The sequence below is a fragment of the Echinops telfairi genome, unplaced genomic scaffold, assembly GCF_000313985.2.
Source record: "Echinops telfairi isolate 266 unplaced genomic scaffold, ASM31398v2 ScPeMD7_2565;HRSCAF=3150, whole genome shotgun sequence".
NCBI lineage: Eukaryota > Metazoa > Chordata > Mammalia > Afrosoricida > Tenrecidae > Echinops > Echinops telfairi.
Genome location: NW_022106463.1, coordinates 155,166 through 173,106, shown reverse-complemented (window position 1 = coordinate 173,106; position 17,941 = coordinate 155,166). Strand labels below are relative to the sequence as shown.

Sequence of the window (17,941 nt, the reverse complement as noted above, 5' to 3'; positions counted from 1 at the left end):
TGTTCGTGACTGGGTAAAACTACTTTATGGAGGTACCTCATTGTTTATTCATCTGTTGATGGGCTATTTGTATTTTTAGCATGTTGGCTGCATTGAACTACTGGTGTGCAAATATTTACATCTCATCTTTTGTTTCTTTTGGACACACGGACACACACACACCTTTAAGTGAAATTGCTGGATAGTAATTCTGTTATTTGCTGATTTTTAAATCAAATTTTAGCATGTATTAGATGATAACTCTTTGTATTCTATTACTCATCCCGTTTACTCATATTATGATAAATTCTTATAATGCACTGGTACTTTTTAAGTACTTATAAAAACCTCAAAAGTTAGCAGTCAAGTTTTTCTCTCTGAGCAACCTCTTGTGGTGTTCAGTAGATCTTCCTGTTGCTTCCTTGGTGACTGGTAGCCCAGGGGAGTGCTGTTACCAGTATATCATCTACTCCACTTATTTCTTATTTTTCCAAATGAAGTCTCCAACTTCTTTTTCTTAGGAAAATTGTAAACATGGAGAATTTCTGTATTCAGTTGTTTTATCAGCAACTGTTTTTTCCCTCTTTTCTCCCTCTAAAACTAAACAAACCCACCATTTCTTCTACCTGTGTGCTAGTATTTTAATCCTCATCCTGTTCTTTTTTTTTTTTTTGCTTTAAGATTTCTAAATAAGGGATATTAAAGTGGGGTGGCATTGTGAAATCAGAGGTTGGGGCATTGTATCACCACCATCATCAGCATCAATAGTGGCATGAGGCTGATTTCTATGAAGCTGAGGTCAACTGCCTCCACATCTACCTCCAGCTGACACCAATTGTCACTGTCATAGCACTCTGCTTCTGTAGCTGAGTTTGATAGTTGATTGCACTGGGTGTACAGAACTCAAGGATAAACAATTGTGGACCTTATTAAGGAAGTTAACAGGTTACATTTTAGGTTAGACGTGCTCCTTATACAATTCTTTTTATTTTTTTTAGGATACAGTTATTTAGTTAGGACAGTATCTTCTTTGCAGTGCCTACATGCAGGCCTCTTATCTAGCCTATTGGCCTGTTCTTAGCCTTCCTGGGGGTAATGTTACAAAACTCTTTTAGCAGCTAATTGCCTAAAAGGCATGCCACTTGGATATAAACCTTAATCTGAAGGCATTCAGCTCACATCTTAGGGGTCGGAAAATCAAATTCCCTTAAATACCCAGAGTACTCAACTTTTACTAGTCTAGAATGGGAAACCAACCGCCCTATCTCATGGATTGAGTTTGTTGATACTGTGGCTTGCTATGGTGTCACAACTGTCTACTGGCTCGCTTTTGCTGATAGCAAACCCCCTTCCCTCCCAAGCTTGCTTCTGAAATGGCTCATTTTAAACCCAGCAAAATGGCAATCAAAATTAACGCTGTTAACAGTCACAACTGAATCTCATAATCCTTAGGTTCCTAAACTTACTTGGTACTAAGAACCCATCATCAAGGGTAAAGAACAGGTATCTGCTTTTGTAGCCCCTACACCCCAGGGGTGGTGATATTGCCTGCCCACTGTGGGAAACACTGATAAAATCAAATTGGACTCTTCTCCCACCTTTTTATCCCGGCCCACCAGGAAAATGACAGTTGTTTGGTGGGTGTAACAAAAACTATGACTAGACGAGACAAAATAAATAAATTTTCGCATTGCAGACATAGACACAGTATGCAGAGAGAGATACGTTGTATGAGATGGTGGCAAAGACGTAAATAAAACATTTAAATACTCTTTTTATTGTACTTTGTAATATCAACTACAGTGGTTCATAGTTAACTGTTTCCGTTTCTGACATCTTGATTGTATTTACTGTCTGTTTCACTGTTTATTTGACTGATTTTATGAGTACATATGATACCTTTGAGATTCTGTATATATTTTGCAAGTAAAACCTTGTCTAGGATGAAGTTAATATAGACAGGAAGTTAATTCCTCCTCATGCTTTTTGCTCTGTCCAGAACCCCTCGTCCTGTCATCGTGGAGCCTATGGAGCAGTTCGATGATGAAGATGGCTTGCCAGAGAAGCTGATGCAGAAGACTCAACAGTATCATAAGTACGATTTTTCTTAATAAAGCCATTTCATTTGGATACCCTCAAGGGTATTATCACATTTGTGATCAATTGTTGGACTGTGTATATATATATATAATGCTATGTTTGGAACTGTAATACAAGGTCCCCCCCCAAAAAAAAACAACTGGAATTTTCCCCAAAGGTATGGAAATTTTTTTTAACGAAACCTTATTAAAAAAAAAAAAATAAACCCACAAAAACAAAACAGCCTTATTGCTTTCAAAGTTCTCTCCATTGCACTTAACACATTTGCCAAATCTGTGATTCCATTCTTGGAAACATTTTTTATCTGGTTGGAATGGCTGAAAGCACCTCTCCTCATTTTTTTTTCCTTCTTCACCTCTTCAACCTTGTCAAATCACTGTCCTCAGGGAAACAGAAGCCACACAGAATGAAGTCAGGTGAATAAGGTGGGTGGGGCAAGAGAGGTGTGCCAGTTTTTTGGGGCCAAAAACTGGATCACTTAGATGGCTGTGTGACCAGGTGCATTGTCATGGTAGCAAAACCAGTGCCTCATCTAATCGCTTTCTTTGTTGCACACTGTTACACGCAATCTTTTTAGACCCTTTCACAGGGGTCGCCTGATTCATAACAGTAACAAAATTACAGTTATGAAGTAGCAACAAAAATAACTTCATGGTTGGGGATCCCCACAACATGAGGAACTGTAATAAAGGGTTGTGGCATTAAGAACGTTGAGAACCACTGCTCTAAATAGAAAGCTTGGTTAATAATCTGACCTGGTGGAACAAGCTCCAAATGCACTAGTTCCAAATGTCACATCTGTTTTTTTGGGAGGGTACCCCTCATATGTTTTGGTTACTAAAGTGGCCTGCTCTAAATGGAATGCTTGGTTCTTTTTTATATGGATGAAACATTCATTTTCTTTTCCTTTTTTTTCTAAACATTCCTTTTCTTCAGAAACACTCCTAGAACTGGGACAGGGGTTGTGTGGGTCCGTGGAAACTTACCAGTAAGCTTTATGGCTACAGAATGAATAAAATCAATATAGTGGAAATTACTTCAACAGTGTGATCCAGATACATTGTGAGATACACTTTTTGGTGAAGGTACCTAATTAAATAATCCAAGTAAACTGGCACAGAGTTAAGTATTCTAATAGATAAAAAGAAAACCTTTTCTCAACAATAGTGTTCTTTTACCAATTGTCTTTCTCAGTTTTGAATGTTTTTATAGAAATTGCTTATATGACTTGTTGAATTTTACTCAGTCGTGTTTATGAAATTAAACAAGCATATATTTCCAATGTGGAATTCAAGTTGGAGGGCCTTTGGGCCAGTCACTGTTCCAATGTAGTCTTGAACTATCTTTGGCCTCTTGTTGGTTACATTTCTGGTGATGGAGAGACATAAAGTCAATGAATAAGAATATGAAACGTAACATTAAGTAGTGAGAAATGCTATTAATAATGAGTAAACTAATTAAATCAGTATAAGAGCTTAGATCAAAAGATATGCTTATTTAAAATCTCTTGAGATTGATTTTACTAATTTATGTTCATTGGCATATTTATATAAAAGCATTAATTTTGTTCATTCCCCCCTCCCAAGAAAAAAATTTGGTGGTAGGATGTTAAAATTTATTTTAAGATTGTGCTCAAAATGCTATCTCTTGCCTATGATTTAATTAGCATTTTTTATTTTAGTGCAGTTGGATGCTTTTCCATGTAGTTGATCTACACAGCAACATGGAACGTTTACTATGTGCCAAACAGTGGCCATAATACCATTGTACAAAGTAGCCCAAAGTGCATAGTGGTGTGAGTGGGATGGGGAGACAGACAAACAAGTAAAATGATTAGAGAGGAACATGAGACAGTGGAAAGGGATGCCTGGGAACACAGGAGTAATTTCGTGGTTAGGAAGGACTCCCTAAAAAGGTGACATTTGAGTAAACACTTGAAAGAGATTAGTAAGCTAGCCATGTAGATAGCAGATGTTGAGTAAATTGGAGGGCAATGTATGCCTTTGTTCTTGTCCTTAATGGCTCTTGAGGGGCAATGAAGGAGGAATGTTCCCTTCAGGAATAGTATAGGTCACGGAAGCTGGAGTCAGATAAGGGATGGAGGTGTTCTAGATGGAATGTGCTGGGAAGGAGTGAAGGGTTAACTTTTATAGGCCATTTAGTTGATTTTGGCTTTTTTTGAGGGGGCGATGGGATAGGGAATGAGAGTTGGGTGCCAGTGAGAAAGGAAGAAACACAGTAATAAGGATAACTAAGGTTTTTTTTGCCTAAGCAACTGAAAGTAGGGAATTTATAAGTGATTTGGAGATACATTTTTGGGGAAGATCAGAAACTCAGTTGTGAACATACTACCTTCACTATGATCGACATTCCAAGTAGTAATATAAAGTGGGAGTTGGATTTGAATTTGGAAACTAGAGGAGCTTTCCTGCTTGGAATTAAATATTGATAGAGATTTGGATTACCAGAAGGAATCAGCAAAAACAGGCAGCAGTCAGTGGAATAAAGGGAGCTATGGGGGGTAGGGGAGTGTTCTGGAAGCCAGGGAAGAAATCATTTTAAGGGAAAAGGCATCAGAAGTAAGTCATGTCATTTTTCAAAGATTTTTTTCATCCACTTAAAAGTTTTTCTGGTCATGGCTTCTTATGCCAAATTTGAAAGAGCAGCTGACTTTTAGATTCAGAAACTAGACAACTGGAATTAGAAAGTGTCACAAAACACAGAATGTACAGATATATGTTTACATAAAGATTTAATTATCTCAGCAAACCTACTTATGTTCCAAATATTACTAATAATCAGTTCTTGACAGGCAGGTTTACAAAGCGGGCGAAGACTCTAGCTCAGCTCTATTCCAAGAGTCTATATTATGTTTTTAAAATTTCCCTGGGAAGAAAATGAACTTGTCACATTTTTATGATTACAGTGGATCTATAAGAACTGTTAATTAGACTCTCTCACTGCCTCACTCTCTCACTGTCTCACTGCCTCACTCACTGCCTGACTCACTCACTGCCTCGCTCTCTCACAACAAAAATTTTTTTAAAAAAGAACTGTTAATTATTAATTCTTTCAGAAAAATTAGTGGATGATTATAATTATCAAATAATACAAATCTGTCTCCAGACACAGAATTGTTATGCTGTGGCCGACTGATTTTTCGCATACTGCTTGCTATACACATACTCTTTGAAGCTATTGTTACTACGTTTTTCCCTCTGTGGCAGCTCCCCCTTTGGTTTCACTCATGACCATCCTTCCTGGACCCCAAATTAAACTTAAAATTTAAATTGTGAAATATTTTATATTTTCATGGATGGGATGGGGGTTCTGTTGTTATCAATACTTTTCTTAATGGGAGCTACAATACCCCAGAATAATTGAACATTTTGTTTTTATTTCAAGTATATTTTTAGGCCTTTATTCCTTGGCCAACTCAATCTGGCAGACAACACCTATTATTTGGCTGCCTTTAATTAGTGTCTCTAAATATCCTTTAGAGAAAGAAAACTGATTCCAGGCATCTAACTTGGGACACACTGATTCCAGTGTTAGAGATTTATCTTATGTAAATTGTTATTTGAATGAAAAGCAACCTTTATTTAAAGTGATAATTGAGTACAGGTTTTACCATCAAATTGTTTAGGTTTGAATCCTGGTGTCATTAACTTACTAGATCTGTGTCCGTGGGTAGTTTTTCATCTCAGGCCTTTAAGATTCACCTCAAGGTATTGCTATAAGATTCACCTCAAGGTATTGCTATGAGATAGTACTTGGCAGAACCTGCCAGTTACAGTATCTTCAACATTTCAAAGAGCTCAATAAATAGTAGTTATTACGGTGTTTTGCTGATTTGCCTTTAAACATACATTCTGTGTATGTTTTTACAATGTAAATTTAGGGAAAGAGAACAGCCTCCGCGTTTTGCCCAGCCTGGGACATTTGAATTTGAGTATGCATCTCGATGGAAGGCTCTTGACGAAATGGAAAAGCAGCAGCGGGAGCAGGTTGATAGAAACATCAGAGAAGCCAAAGAGAAACTAGAGGCAGAAATGGAAGCAGCTAGGCACGAACACCAGTTAATGCTAATGAGGCAAGGTAAAAATTGGCTTTTACATAGATGTGTGATATTTTTCTTTTATTCTATCCAGAGGTTTTATTTACATCCTATTGATATGTACTAATATTTTAAATTGCCAATAAGTATTGACAGACAAACCTCAAACAGTGCATTAGAAATAAAAATCTCTAACCTTGTGGACTTTATACCACCCCCAAACTTAAACTTATTAAAAATATACTTTCCCTGCATGAATAGTATTGTTGAAGGTCATTCAATTTCCCGGCTCCCTCCCATAAAAGGCACTGAGTTATTTTCATTTGTAATTAAAAGATGTTACATTTTGCCAGTACTATATAACCCGATTCTGCTGGGGACAAGGAGCACAATGGTTAATTCTTGGTGTGGGTAGTTATGGTGTCAAAGCAGCGATTTTTATGGAAATAAAGTGGGACAAATGCTGAATATTTGACTATGTAATTGCACACCAAAAGATTACAAATGAATAATCTTTGACATCTATAGAAAATACTTACTTGTGTATGGTGATGGCAATTTAAGAAAATCAAATTAATCTGTGAGTCCAGTGATTATATAACATGATGAAGCTCATGTCTCCCTCTGCCCTTATTCTGGGTTTTTATCACCATCTTCTTTTTGGGTTGTTAAACCAGCTGAGTGATGAATGCTTGTATCATCATCTAAGAACCGTCGGACAGTGTAACATATGACAAAATAATAATTTATGAATTATGAAGGGTTCATGAGGGAGGGGGGGAGGGAAGGAGGGGGAAAACGAGGAGCCAATATTTAGGGCTCAAGTAGACGGCAAATGTTTTGAGAATGATGATGGCAACAAATGTATATATGTGCTTGACACAATGGATGTATGTATGGATTGTGATAAGAATTGTACGAGCCCCCAATAAAATGATTAATAAAAACCAAAACAGGAAAAAAAACCACTAGCTAACACTTGGCTCACTAACTATAGCTTCTCAAGCTGATCTCTTTTAAAACAAATAATTGTAAATAATTTCCGATTTTGATGACATAAAATCCTGAGGCTCATGAAGCAGTGTTGGGAAAATCTTGCCCGAATTCGAACTTAGCATTGACTGCTAAAACTCAAAAGTCACTTGTTATGATTTTAAATTAAATCATTATAAATCTGCAAGTATATTTTCTCTACCTCTCATCCATTTCGTGATTTCAAAAGTTTATACTGCAAACTAATTGCCTGATTTAAATTGTTCATTGATAATTGGTTCCTGTCCTCTCAGTATGAAAGTACTCTTCCATTTCTACTAGTTTTCCATTTCTGTCCGTTTTATTTTTATCTTCACTTTTGAGTAAATGTTGCCTGTTGATAAGCATGGTTCTCATGGATGTTGTTTCAATAAATGGCATTATGGTTTAGTTGAAAGCATCTATTTGGTTGAAAGTTGACTTCTAGGAGTGGGTTCAGTTCTAAGTTAAAAGGGTATATTAGAGTGGTAGGTTTGGGCTTCCTCCATTCTGTCTTTCCAGTAAGTTGTCTCTGTTTTGAATCTGAGTTTTGTCGACATTTTCCAACCCTTCTAACCAAGAATTGTTTCCCTGGTCAAGAGTGGTTAGTTGGTCAGGTACCATCTATTTCTGGTCCCAGGCTTTGGGAGACTTGTTTACTGTAGTCTTTGTTATTTTCCTCACTCTTCTCTGCTCTACCTGTGAGGAGGATGATACCTGTGAGGAGGATGATAATTGTATCATGGATGACCATTCACAAGCTTATACTGATTAAAATACTTGTCCTAAAGGAGCAAAGCGCGCGCGCGCGCGCACACACACACACACACACACCCTACAGACTAAGGGAAGAAAATTGGCAGCAATGTATCTGACAAGGTTCTAATCTCTAAATGCAGGTTCCCAAACTTATTGGCCCTCCTCTCACTTTTCAGTGGGGGTATTGGAGGTTAATATCAGTACCCTAGGATATGGAAAAGTTTTCTGTACTACAGCCCATAATCCATGTTAAGTTTAGGTATCTTGCTTTTGCCAGCCTCATTGTATCCTCCCAGCTCCCCCGGGGTGGGGGCGCAGCATCATCCACTTAGGAAACACTGCTCTAAAATATGTAGAAAACATAATAGGATAAATTTACAACAACAACATACACACACACAGTCCAATAAAATGAGCAAAGAACACGAACAGACCCTTTAAGAAGACATTCAGGTTGCTAGCAAGGACAGGTAAGCCACTTCCCACCATCAGCCTTTAGAGATAACACTAATCAAACTACAATGAGGCCTCATCTTGTAAAAATGGCACTGATCATTCTAAACCAGAAAGCAACACATATTAGTGAGGTGGTGCAGAGATTGGTACTTTTAAACACTGCTGGTGTAGGGAGTGGCAGTGGGCTTGATTTTTGCCTTTCTGTATAAAGTCTGATTAGTTTTTCCATTTTGTTATCTAACTTTGTAGGGGATTGTACTGGGATTGCATTCTAGATTTATAGATTACTTTGAGTAGAATTGGCATTTTCTTTGTTTTCCACATTCTCACGGAAAGGATTTTTATTTTTGGCTACGGTGGTTTCATTTCTCTTTTTTAAACAGTCAATCTTTTTATTGGGATTTCTCTTTTTTTTAATCATTTTATTATATTAGGGGCTCATACAACTCTTATCACAATCCATACAGACATCAGTTGTGTAAAGCGCATTTGTACATTCATTGCCCTCATCATTCTCAAAACATTTCCTCTCCACGTAAGCCCCCCGGCATTAGGTCCTCATTTTTCCCCTCCCTCCTCTTACAGATATGACATTCCATAGTTAATCACATCAAGCAGTATTGTACAGTTGGTACCACAATCAGTTTCAAAACATTTTCTTCTTGAACTCCTTGATATCAGGTCCCCTTTATCCCCTCCCTCCCCCAGGCACTTTCTTTTTCAAATTATTTTTTAATTAGAGTTAATACATATATCATTCCATAGTTGAATCAAGCAGTATTGTATAATTGCTACTACATTCCATTTCCAAACATTCTTTTCCTTCCTGGACTCCTTGACATTGTCTTGTCTCCCTCTTATACCTTCTCTCCCCCAATTGACATTTTCATAATGCTCAATCTTCAGTCCATGAAGCATGTTTTTCTTTTTATGTTGGTCTCTTTTAATTTCTTGGAGTGTGTTTTGTAGCTTTCTTTTATGCTAGACATAAGAGTTTCATATCCTTTGTTAAATTTACTGTAGCCATTTTATCATTTTGCAGGAGGGGGATGGGACAGCTATTATTACCGATATCAGACTTCTATGTTGATACTGTATTGGCCGAAGCTACTCCCACTTCCATCCCACAGCCTTTTATTACTTACTTTCTTGTGGGAATCTGGAGTTTTCTATGTATAAGATCAGGTCATCTGCCCTACATCTTCTTCTTGCCTGTTACTCACGTCAGCAATTCCCTTATGTTGAGTAATGGGTGACAATGTACAACACAGTACAACTTGATCAAGGCTACACAGCACTGGTGAGGAGTAAAGGGATTAAAAGCCTCTACTTTTTGCCCTAATATTTGATGCTCAAGGTTCCAGGATTATCATCTGTCTTTGTTTCACTTGGTTGCTCGGATCTTTGCTATCTGAATAAGCCAGCATCTTGGCTCCATTCCTTGCTTCATTATAATAAGTATCTAATTGCCTTTGGTTTTGCATCTCATTTCTGTAGTAGTCACCAGGCATCAGGTACATTCTTCAGTTTCTGGATTTCTTCCCATCTAATTTTTTTTTTTCCCTGATCATTTTATTGGGGGCTCGTACAATTCTCATCACAATCCATACATCCATCCATTGTGTCAAGCACATTTGTACCTTTGTTGCCATTATCATTCTCAAGACATTTTCTTTCTACTCGAGCCCTTGGTATCAACTCCTCATTTGCCACCCCCCCATGAACCCTTGATAATTTATAAATTATTATTATTATTTTGTCATGTCTTTCACTGTCTGATGTCTCCCTTCACCCACTTTTCTGTTGGCCGTCTCCCGGGGAGGGGGTTATATGGAGATCATTGTGATCAGTTACAATCCTCCCCCCGCCCCCCCACCTTACCCTTACCCTTACCCTCCTGGTATCTCTACTCTCATTATTGGTCCTGAGGGGTTTATCTGTCCTTTATTCCCTGTTTCCAGTTCTTATCTGTACCAGTGTACATCCTCTGGTCTAGCTGGATTTGTAAGGTAGTATTGGGATCATGATAATAGTGGGGAGGAAGCATTAAAGAACTAGAGGAAAGTTGTATGTTTCATCGTTGCTATACTGCACCCTGATTGGCTCGTCTCCTCCCCACAACCCTTCTGTAAGGGGATGTCCAGTTGCCTACAGATGGGCTTTGGGTCTCCACTCCACACTCCCCCTCATTCACAATGAAATGATTTTTTTGTTCTTTGATGCCTAATACTTGATCCTAATTGACACCTCATAATCACACAGGCTGGTGTGCCTTTTCCATGTGTGCTTTGTTGCTTCTCAGCTAGATGGCCGCTTGTTTATCTTCAAGCCAGACGCTGTATCTTTTAATAATTGGGCACCATCAGCTTTCTTCACCACATTTGCTTATACACTCTCTTTGTTTTCAGCGATCATGTCGGGAAGGTGAGCATGTACTGCCAGGTTAATAGAATAAAGTGTTCTTGCATTGAGGGACTACTTGAGTGGAGGCCTAATATCAAACTGCCACCTTAATACTAAACCTATAAATAAATGCACATAGATCTATTTCCTGATCACATACGAATATGTTTGCATATATACATGTCTGTATTTAGACCTCTATAAATGCCCTTTGCCTCCTAGTTCTTTCCTTTATTTCCTTTTACTTTCACCTTGTCCCACTATTATGTTCAGCCTTCATTTGGGTTTCAGTAATTGCTCTTGATTACATTGCCCTTGATCAAACCCTACCAGGCCTCCTTCACCCTCCTAACCATCCACTTTGGATCATTTGTTGTTCCCTTGTTCCTGGTTGGTTAGCACCCACTTTCTTTCCCTTGCCTCCCCCTCTCCCATGTCCCCCTGGAATCCTGAGTTCCATTGTTTTCTCATCCATATTGTTTATTTTCTATCTTATCTAGATAGACCTGCAGAGATAATTATATTCACATAAAAAAAAGACAGCAAAACAAGGCAACAAAAGTAAACAAAGCAACAACAAACCAATGACAAAAAAAAAACAAAAGAAAAGACTGTAAGTTGTTCAAGGTCTACGTGTTTTCTGGTAGAGTCTGATGGGGTGCCATGCCCTGACCCCAAAGTCTATTTTTGGTATTCCCTGGGGACTTCGTTACTCTGTTCCCCTTGCTGTTCTGTTACACACCCTTAGTGTTTTGCCTCAGTGTGGGAGGGTCAGATCTGGCGTAATTCCAGCAGTGTGTCTCCAGTGTTGTCCCCCATAATGCTAGGGTCAGTGAGGTGAAGGTGTCTCGTAGTGGGGCCAGCCCTACAGTCCTTTTGTGCTGTGGCTGCTCTTTCTGGGGAATATCTTCCTCAGGTCTTGGTGGGCCAGGATGTGTTCCACTCTCTTAATTCCTCTCCTTTCATTTGCTCCTGTGTGCTCTAGTTAGACATGTTCCTCTCTGAGCTGTAGTTTCAGTGCTATCCTCTGATGTGAATTCTTTTGCAGTGAGGGGGTGCTGTCCATGTAGTTGGGAATGGGGCCAGCCCCTCAGACCTCTGTATTGGTTCCCTGTGTTCCCTTCTAAATTTGACTTGTAAACATTTTGCATATTCCTACTTTTTTCCTTTTAAAAAAAATCATTTTATTGGGGCCTTGTACGACTCTTATCACGTACATTCATTGTGCCAAGCACATTTGTACATTTGTTGTCATCATTCTCAGAATAATTTTTTTCTCCTTGAGCCCTTGGTATCTGTATACTTTCTCCCTCACCCTTCTTCCTTTCCTTCCTTACCCTTGGTAATTTTAAATTATTATTATTTTATTTTTTCCCTTTAAAGATAAATTTTATTATTATCCATTTAATTATTCCGGTAAATCATTTCCTATCTTGCATAAAATCTACAAATTGTCATCGAAGATTAAGCACCAAATCCTTTGATAGTGTTTGGTTTTTTTTAGTTGCTATGGAGTGGATTTGTTATGAGGGTGGGGGGCGTATCTGGGTAGCATTAATGGTTTGACACTGGACTTCCAACTAAACAGTTAACTCTATTCAAACCTATCCTTGGACATCTCAGATGGTAAACCTTGTCACAGTTCTCCAAACCCTTTCGAGCAGTTTTTACACACGTGACCATCATTATAGGAAAAAATTCTTGAGTTTTTTCCATGATTCATGTATTCATCATTGTTAAGCGCAATAAATCATGTTAACACTCTGCCTATTCTCTCTTCTTTCCGTCAGGAGGTGTTCATTATGTTATCATTCTTCGTGCTTTCCTTTTATTAAATAATTCGTTTGAAGTATATTGTTTTTAAATGATATCTTTGGAATTCTAATTATAAAATAAGACACAGAGTGAGGAAATGGGCATTTTCTGCACCCCCCTTTTCTTTCTTGATTTTTGCTCACTCGTTTGCTTTTTATTTTTTGAATTTAACACTTTCAGTTGGTTGTATTCTGGTGGCTAATATGTGCCTGTGGTGCTGGAAGCTGTCACTGGTATTTCAAATGTCAGCAGGCTCATCTAAAGCTGAACAGAACTTCCAGACTTGGAACAGGCTATGAAGAAGGAATAAGCTGGCTACTTTTGAGGAATTAGCCAAGGAGAACCTTCTGGACACAAGCAAAAAGAAGCAGAATATTATTGGAGATAGTTCTAGAAGATGAGTCCTTCAGGTCCCAAAGCACTCAAAATATGACTGAGAAAGAAAGAGGTCCCTTTTCAAAGTAAAGTCTACCACAAAGGGGTAAAGCATGCAGAAGCAAATCCTTTGGGACCTTCATGTACTGTTGGGGTACTGCTCTGAAATCAATTAATTACTGAAACTTGGAATGTACAAAGTATATATATAGGAGAATTGGAAATTTCAAAAAGAAATGAAACATAAACATCGACATCCTAGGAATTAATGAACCTAAATGGACTGTTACTGGCCATTTTGAACCAGAAACTTATGGTTTACTAGGCTGGGGATGAGACAATACAGAGGAATTTACTTGTGTTTTATGTATACTATGCCAAGACATTCATGTGTGAGAATGATAAACTATAGAGATAGTCTTGGGGAAGAGTGGGAATTCCATAGACGATTTTGCATGTGGGGAACATTTATATGGGTCAAGAGACAGCTGTTTGGATAGAATAAGGACATAACACATAGTTAAAAAATCAGGAACGGTGTCCTCATGCAGAGGAGCTGCACGGAGGAGAAAATGCATCCAGAGGGCAGTTTAGCGCTGAAATACACTACGCTCCTAGGTCTTTAATCCTTCCTCCCCTCACTGTTAGCTCAGCTCAATCTTTCAATTCTTGCTAGACCAGTGTACAGACAATTGCACAGATGAGAGCTTCCATTGTATGGAATTCAGGAAAGACAAATCCTTTCAGAAACAGTAATGGGAGCAGTGATTCTAGGAGTATAGGGGAAAGGAATGGGCCGGAAGGGATAGAATGGGGAAATGGAGAACAATGTTGGCAGAATAACCCCCCTCGGGAAGAATACCAGGAAATTAGGTGAAGGGTTAGAATGGGTGGTGTAAGATATGTATAAATAATAACGATACATAAGGGTGGGGGAGGGAGGGGAAAAGAAAAAGCCGATATCAAAGGGCGCATGAAAGAATGTTTAGAAATTGTTGATGCCAATAATTGTACATCTTGAAATAATGCATGGCCTGTTATATATAATAACCCCCAATAAAACGCTCTTTTTTTTTAAAGAGAAAAAATCGGGAAAAATATCAGGAAAGGTGTACTGACTTTGTACCATCAAGATTGGATCCTCTCACCATACTTACTGGTCTGTATGTCAAACAACTAATTCGAGAAGCTGGATTATGTGAAGAAAATGGCATCAGTATTAGAGGAAGGCTTAGTAAGAACCTTTGATATACAGATGACACAATTTTGCTTGCTGAAAGAGAGGAGGACTTCCTTTTTGATGATCAAGGATTTCAGCCTTCATAATGGTTGCATGTAGATGTCAATTAAACCAAAATCTTTATAGCTGGACCAATAGGTAACATCAGTGTGATTGGAGAAACGATGGAAGTTGTCAAGGAATTGGAATTGCTTGGACCTACAATCAGTGTTCTTGAAAGGAGCAATCAGGAGGTCAAGACACAATGCATTGAGCGAATCTGCTGCACAAGATTTCTTTAAATCAAGGGTGTTAAAAATCAAGGATGTTACTTGAAGACAAGGAGTCGGGTCCACCTGACCCAAGCCATAGTATTATTTTCCACTGTTGATTAAGGAAGACTCAAGAAAAATTAATGCATTTTAATTGTGATGCTTGCACAAAATATTGAAATAATCATGACCTCCAAGAACAACAAACATCTGTTTTGGAAGAAGCACAGTCAGAATGCTCCTTAGCGACAAGGTTGATGAGACTTGGTCTCATGTACCTTGGACATGTTGTCAGGAGACTCCAGTCTCTGGAGAAGGACATCATGTTTGGTAAAGATGTAGTGTAGTGCCCCCCCCCCCCCCCCCCAAAAAAAAAAAAGACCTTTGAAAAGATTGATTTTGATTGATTCAAACATAGGAACAATTGTGAGGATGACGCAGGACCGGGCAGTGTTTCATTCTGTTATTCCTAAGCTTTCTGAATTGAACCATTTTGTTGGCACCTAAAAACATCTTCAAAAAATTTAATTAGGATTCTCATGTCTTTACCTTAATATTTGTTACTGCTTTTAGTAAGAAGGGTTTATATGAACATTACATCTCAAGGTTTTTCCCTCAACTATTACATAATATTATCTTTGCACTTTTTACTGGCACTTGAATGATAAAAAATTCTTGGGTGTGGCCCCCGCTTCGCCCCCGCCTCTTCATATATTCAGTAGTGTCATTTCATTGTCTTCTAGAATTGGATGTTTGTATGTAGTCTGAAATAAGCTTGATTCTCTCTTGCATACCCCCTCCAATATTTTGACCCCTTTACAGATTTCCATGTGGAGTCTGAATTTCAGTAACTTAAAGGGAGCATCTGTTATCCATGCTTCCCTCTAATATTTTGTTAGGAAAAAGACTTTAACATAAAACAAAGCTGAAAGAATTTTCAGGTGTTCACTCCCATTAACATTTCCTATACTTTCCCCATCTATTCAGCCTCTGGTTTAAAATGTATGGAGGGGGCGGTATAAAAAGTTTATGGAAAATTTTCATTATATTTTTATCATCTTTTAATTGAAGAAACAGATTTTGTAGTTTTAGCATTTCACATTATCTTTTTGTATTAGATATACACATTTTAAAGGAATTTCTTTAAAATCATTGAAACCAGTTCTTGTAAAATTTTTGTTTGTAATTTCCATCCACCATAACTAAAGTATTAATAACATCATACATTATCAACCTTTTCTTATAATTTGTCCTTTTATTTGATGATCCAATGGCTACTTACATTCTTATTTCTATTTTAACAAGAAAGTTCCAAGGCAGGTTTTCACATTTGTATGTATTAGGTAAACCAAACCAGAACCAAATCCATTTCATTGATTGAATTCTGGTTTATACCCACCCTGTAGGACAGACTGGAACTGTCCTCAGGACTTGTAGGAACAGAGTGTAACCTCATTTCTTCTGAGTAACTCAGCTAGTGTGTTTGCACTGCATACCTTTTACAATAGCAGACAAATAGCCAATGTACCACTAAGCTCTTGTGTAAAAGGTAGCTGCTCTTTTAAAAACAGATAAATTATAAAATAAGTCATGTTTATATTGGATGTAATCAAATTGAAATATTTACATCATAGTTGTTTGGTTTTCAGCACCAATTGCATATGGCGTCACCCAGGGAGCATCAAAATATATCAGCGTCTATTGTCATACTAGCATTGTTTATTTTAAAAAATGTATTGCTTTTTGCTTCACTGGATAGCTGCAGACAAGATTTCTCAGAAATATATTTATCTTCGTCTCATTTTGGGACCGAAGGAAAAAAGATGTTCAGTTCAAGGCTAGCATCAAATATTTATAGAATGCAAGTGGATTTCTTCACAAATAATTGAAACTGGAAGAGTTTGGAACCCTGATACACTGTTGGTGAGGCTGTAAAATGGTGCTACAAACTGTGGGAATAGAATGACTCGAACAAAAATGTTCTGAATAGAAACACCATGCGACCAATCATCAGGCACGTTATTTAGTATATACCCTGCAGATATAGAGACCGTAGCACACTCATGTTCACTGCAGATCTATCTACAATTGCAAGAAAATGGTAAAAGTCTAGATGCCTATTGGTGAACAAATGAGTAAACTTATAGTACATACATATAGTGGAATTCCTTGCATCATTAACTGGTAGTGATGAAGCTAAGACACCTCATGTTATGTATGGTTGGAGAACACTGTGATGAAGTTAGTCACAAAAGGAAAAATGTAAGATAACCTTTGTTTTCATTAACAAATAGAGACTGATGAATACCCAGGATGGTAAGGGGGCTGGGGAACAGGGAATTAATAGTCCAGACTAGGAGACGGTAAACTCTTTAGATGGGATAGCCAATCCTGTCCCTGTTCCTCACAACAAGTTAAAAATTATTTAAACACAATCACCATTATTGGAATAATATCCTTTAATAATTTTCCATTGTCCTTCAGAGCCACACATGGCTAGATAGCTACGTTTTGCCAACACAAGTCCACAAGTGTTGACTTGAATGAATATGAAGATATATAATATCGTAAAAGAAAGAGATAGACACAAAAGGGAGGGGGATGGGTGGGGACATAAGGCAAACCATTTGTCTTGATAAGTTAAATGCAAAAAGTTAGTGGTACCATCTGTAAACTAATACACAATTAAAGAAACAAAACAAACCGAAACAAGGGCGTCTGTGGGCAAGATAAATCTGGGCATTAAGGAAAGCACAGATCATTATCACAGCCTTTTCTAGGGTGTTATCTTGTTAATACAACCATTGGCATTTATTAGCAGCCATTTCGGGAAAATGTAAACTGCATTGGTGGCAAACAGGGACAAGAAGTTGGTCCAAGTAGTTAATTTTCCATTTTGACTGATGCACCTGAGCTTTTCATTCTTTGAGAGCAAGCACAATCCTAGGAGAATTTCACTGGGAAATCTTACTCTGTATCCTGTATATTCCAGAGCCCAGTTATTGCCACTTTAGATTATGTTTTGTTCACAAAACAGCACATTTCAAAGGAACACAATTTATGTCCTTTGAGCATGCCATGTCAAAACTGTTGTTTGGAAGTGTAAGTCAAAAAGGCAGGATTCTTCAAAGAAAGTTCAAAAGATGGAAACACCACTTTTGTAGATGGAGGTTGTCAAATAATTGCTTCACATTTGATTTTTTAAAAACATTTTATTGGGGGTTCGTACAACTCATCACAATCCATCCATCCATCCATTGTGTCAAGCACATTTGTAACTTTGTTGCCATCATCATTCTCACAATATCTGCTTTCTACTTGAGCCCTTGGTATCAGCTCCTCATTTTCCTCATCTCCCCTGCCCCTCCCCCTCTCATGAGCCCTTGATAATTTATAAATTATTATTTTGCATGTCTTACACTGTCTGAAGTCTCCCTTCACCCACTTTTCTGTTGTCCATCCCCCAGGGAGGAGGTCACATAGATCCTTGTAATC

At 37.9% G+C, this 17,941-nt stretch overlaps 1 protein-coding gene across 3 annotated transcripts in view; it reads left to right on the top strand.

Moving 5' to 3' along the window:
- Positions 1 to 17,941, top strand: part of PSPC1 (paraspeckle component 1) — a 109,003-nt gene that overhangs the window by 28,521 nt on the left and 62,541 nt on the right. For all 3 annotated transcript variants that reach the window (XR_006680433.1, XM_004714835.3, XM_045294028.1), the window contains exons 3-4: positions 1,979 to 2,074; positions 5,981 to 6,177. Coding sequence is in view for 2 of the 3 variants with exons in the window: in XM_004714835.3 (XP_004714892.1) it covers positions 1,979 to 2,074; positions 5,981 to 6,177 (293 nt within the window). In the remaining variant the exon portion in view is untranslated. The remainder of the gene's footprint in view (positions 1 to 1,978; positions 2,075 to 5,980; positions 6,178 to 17,941) is intronic.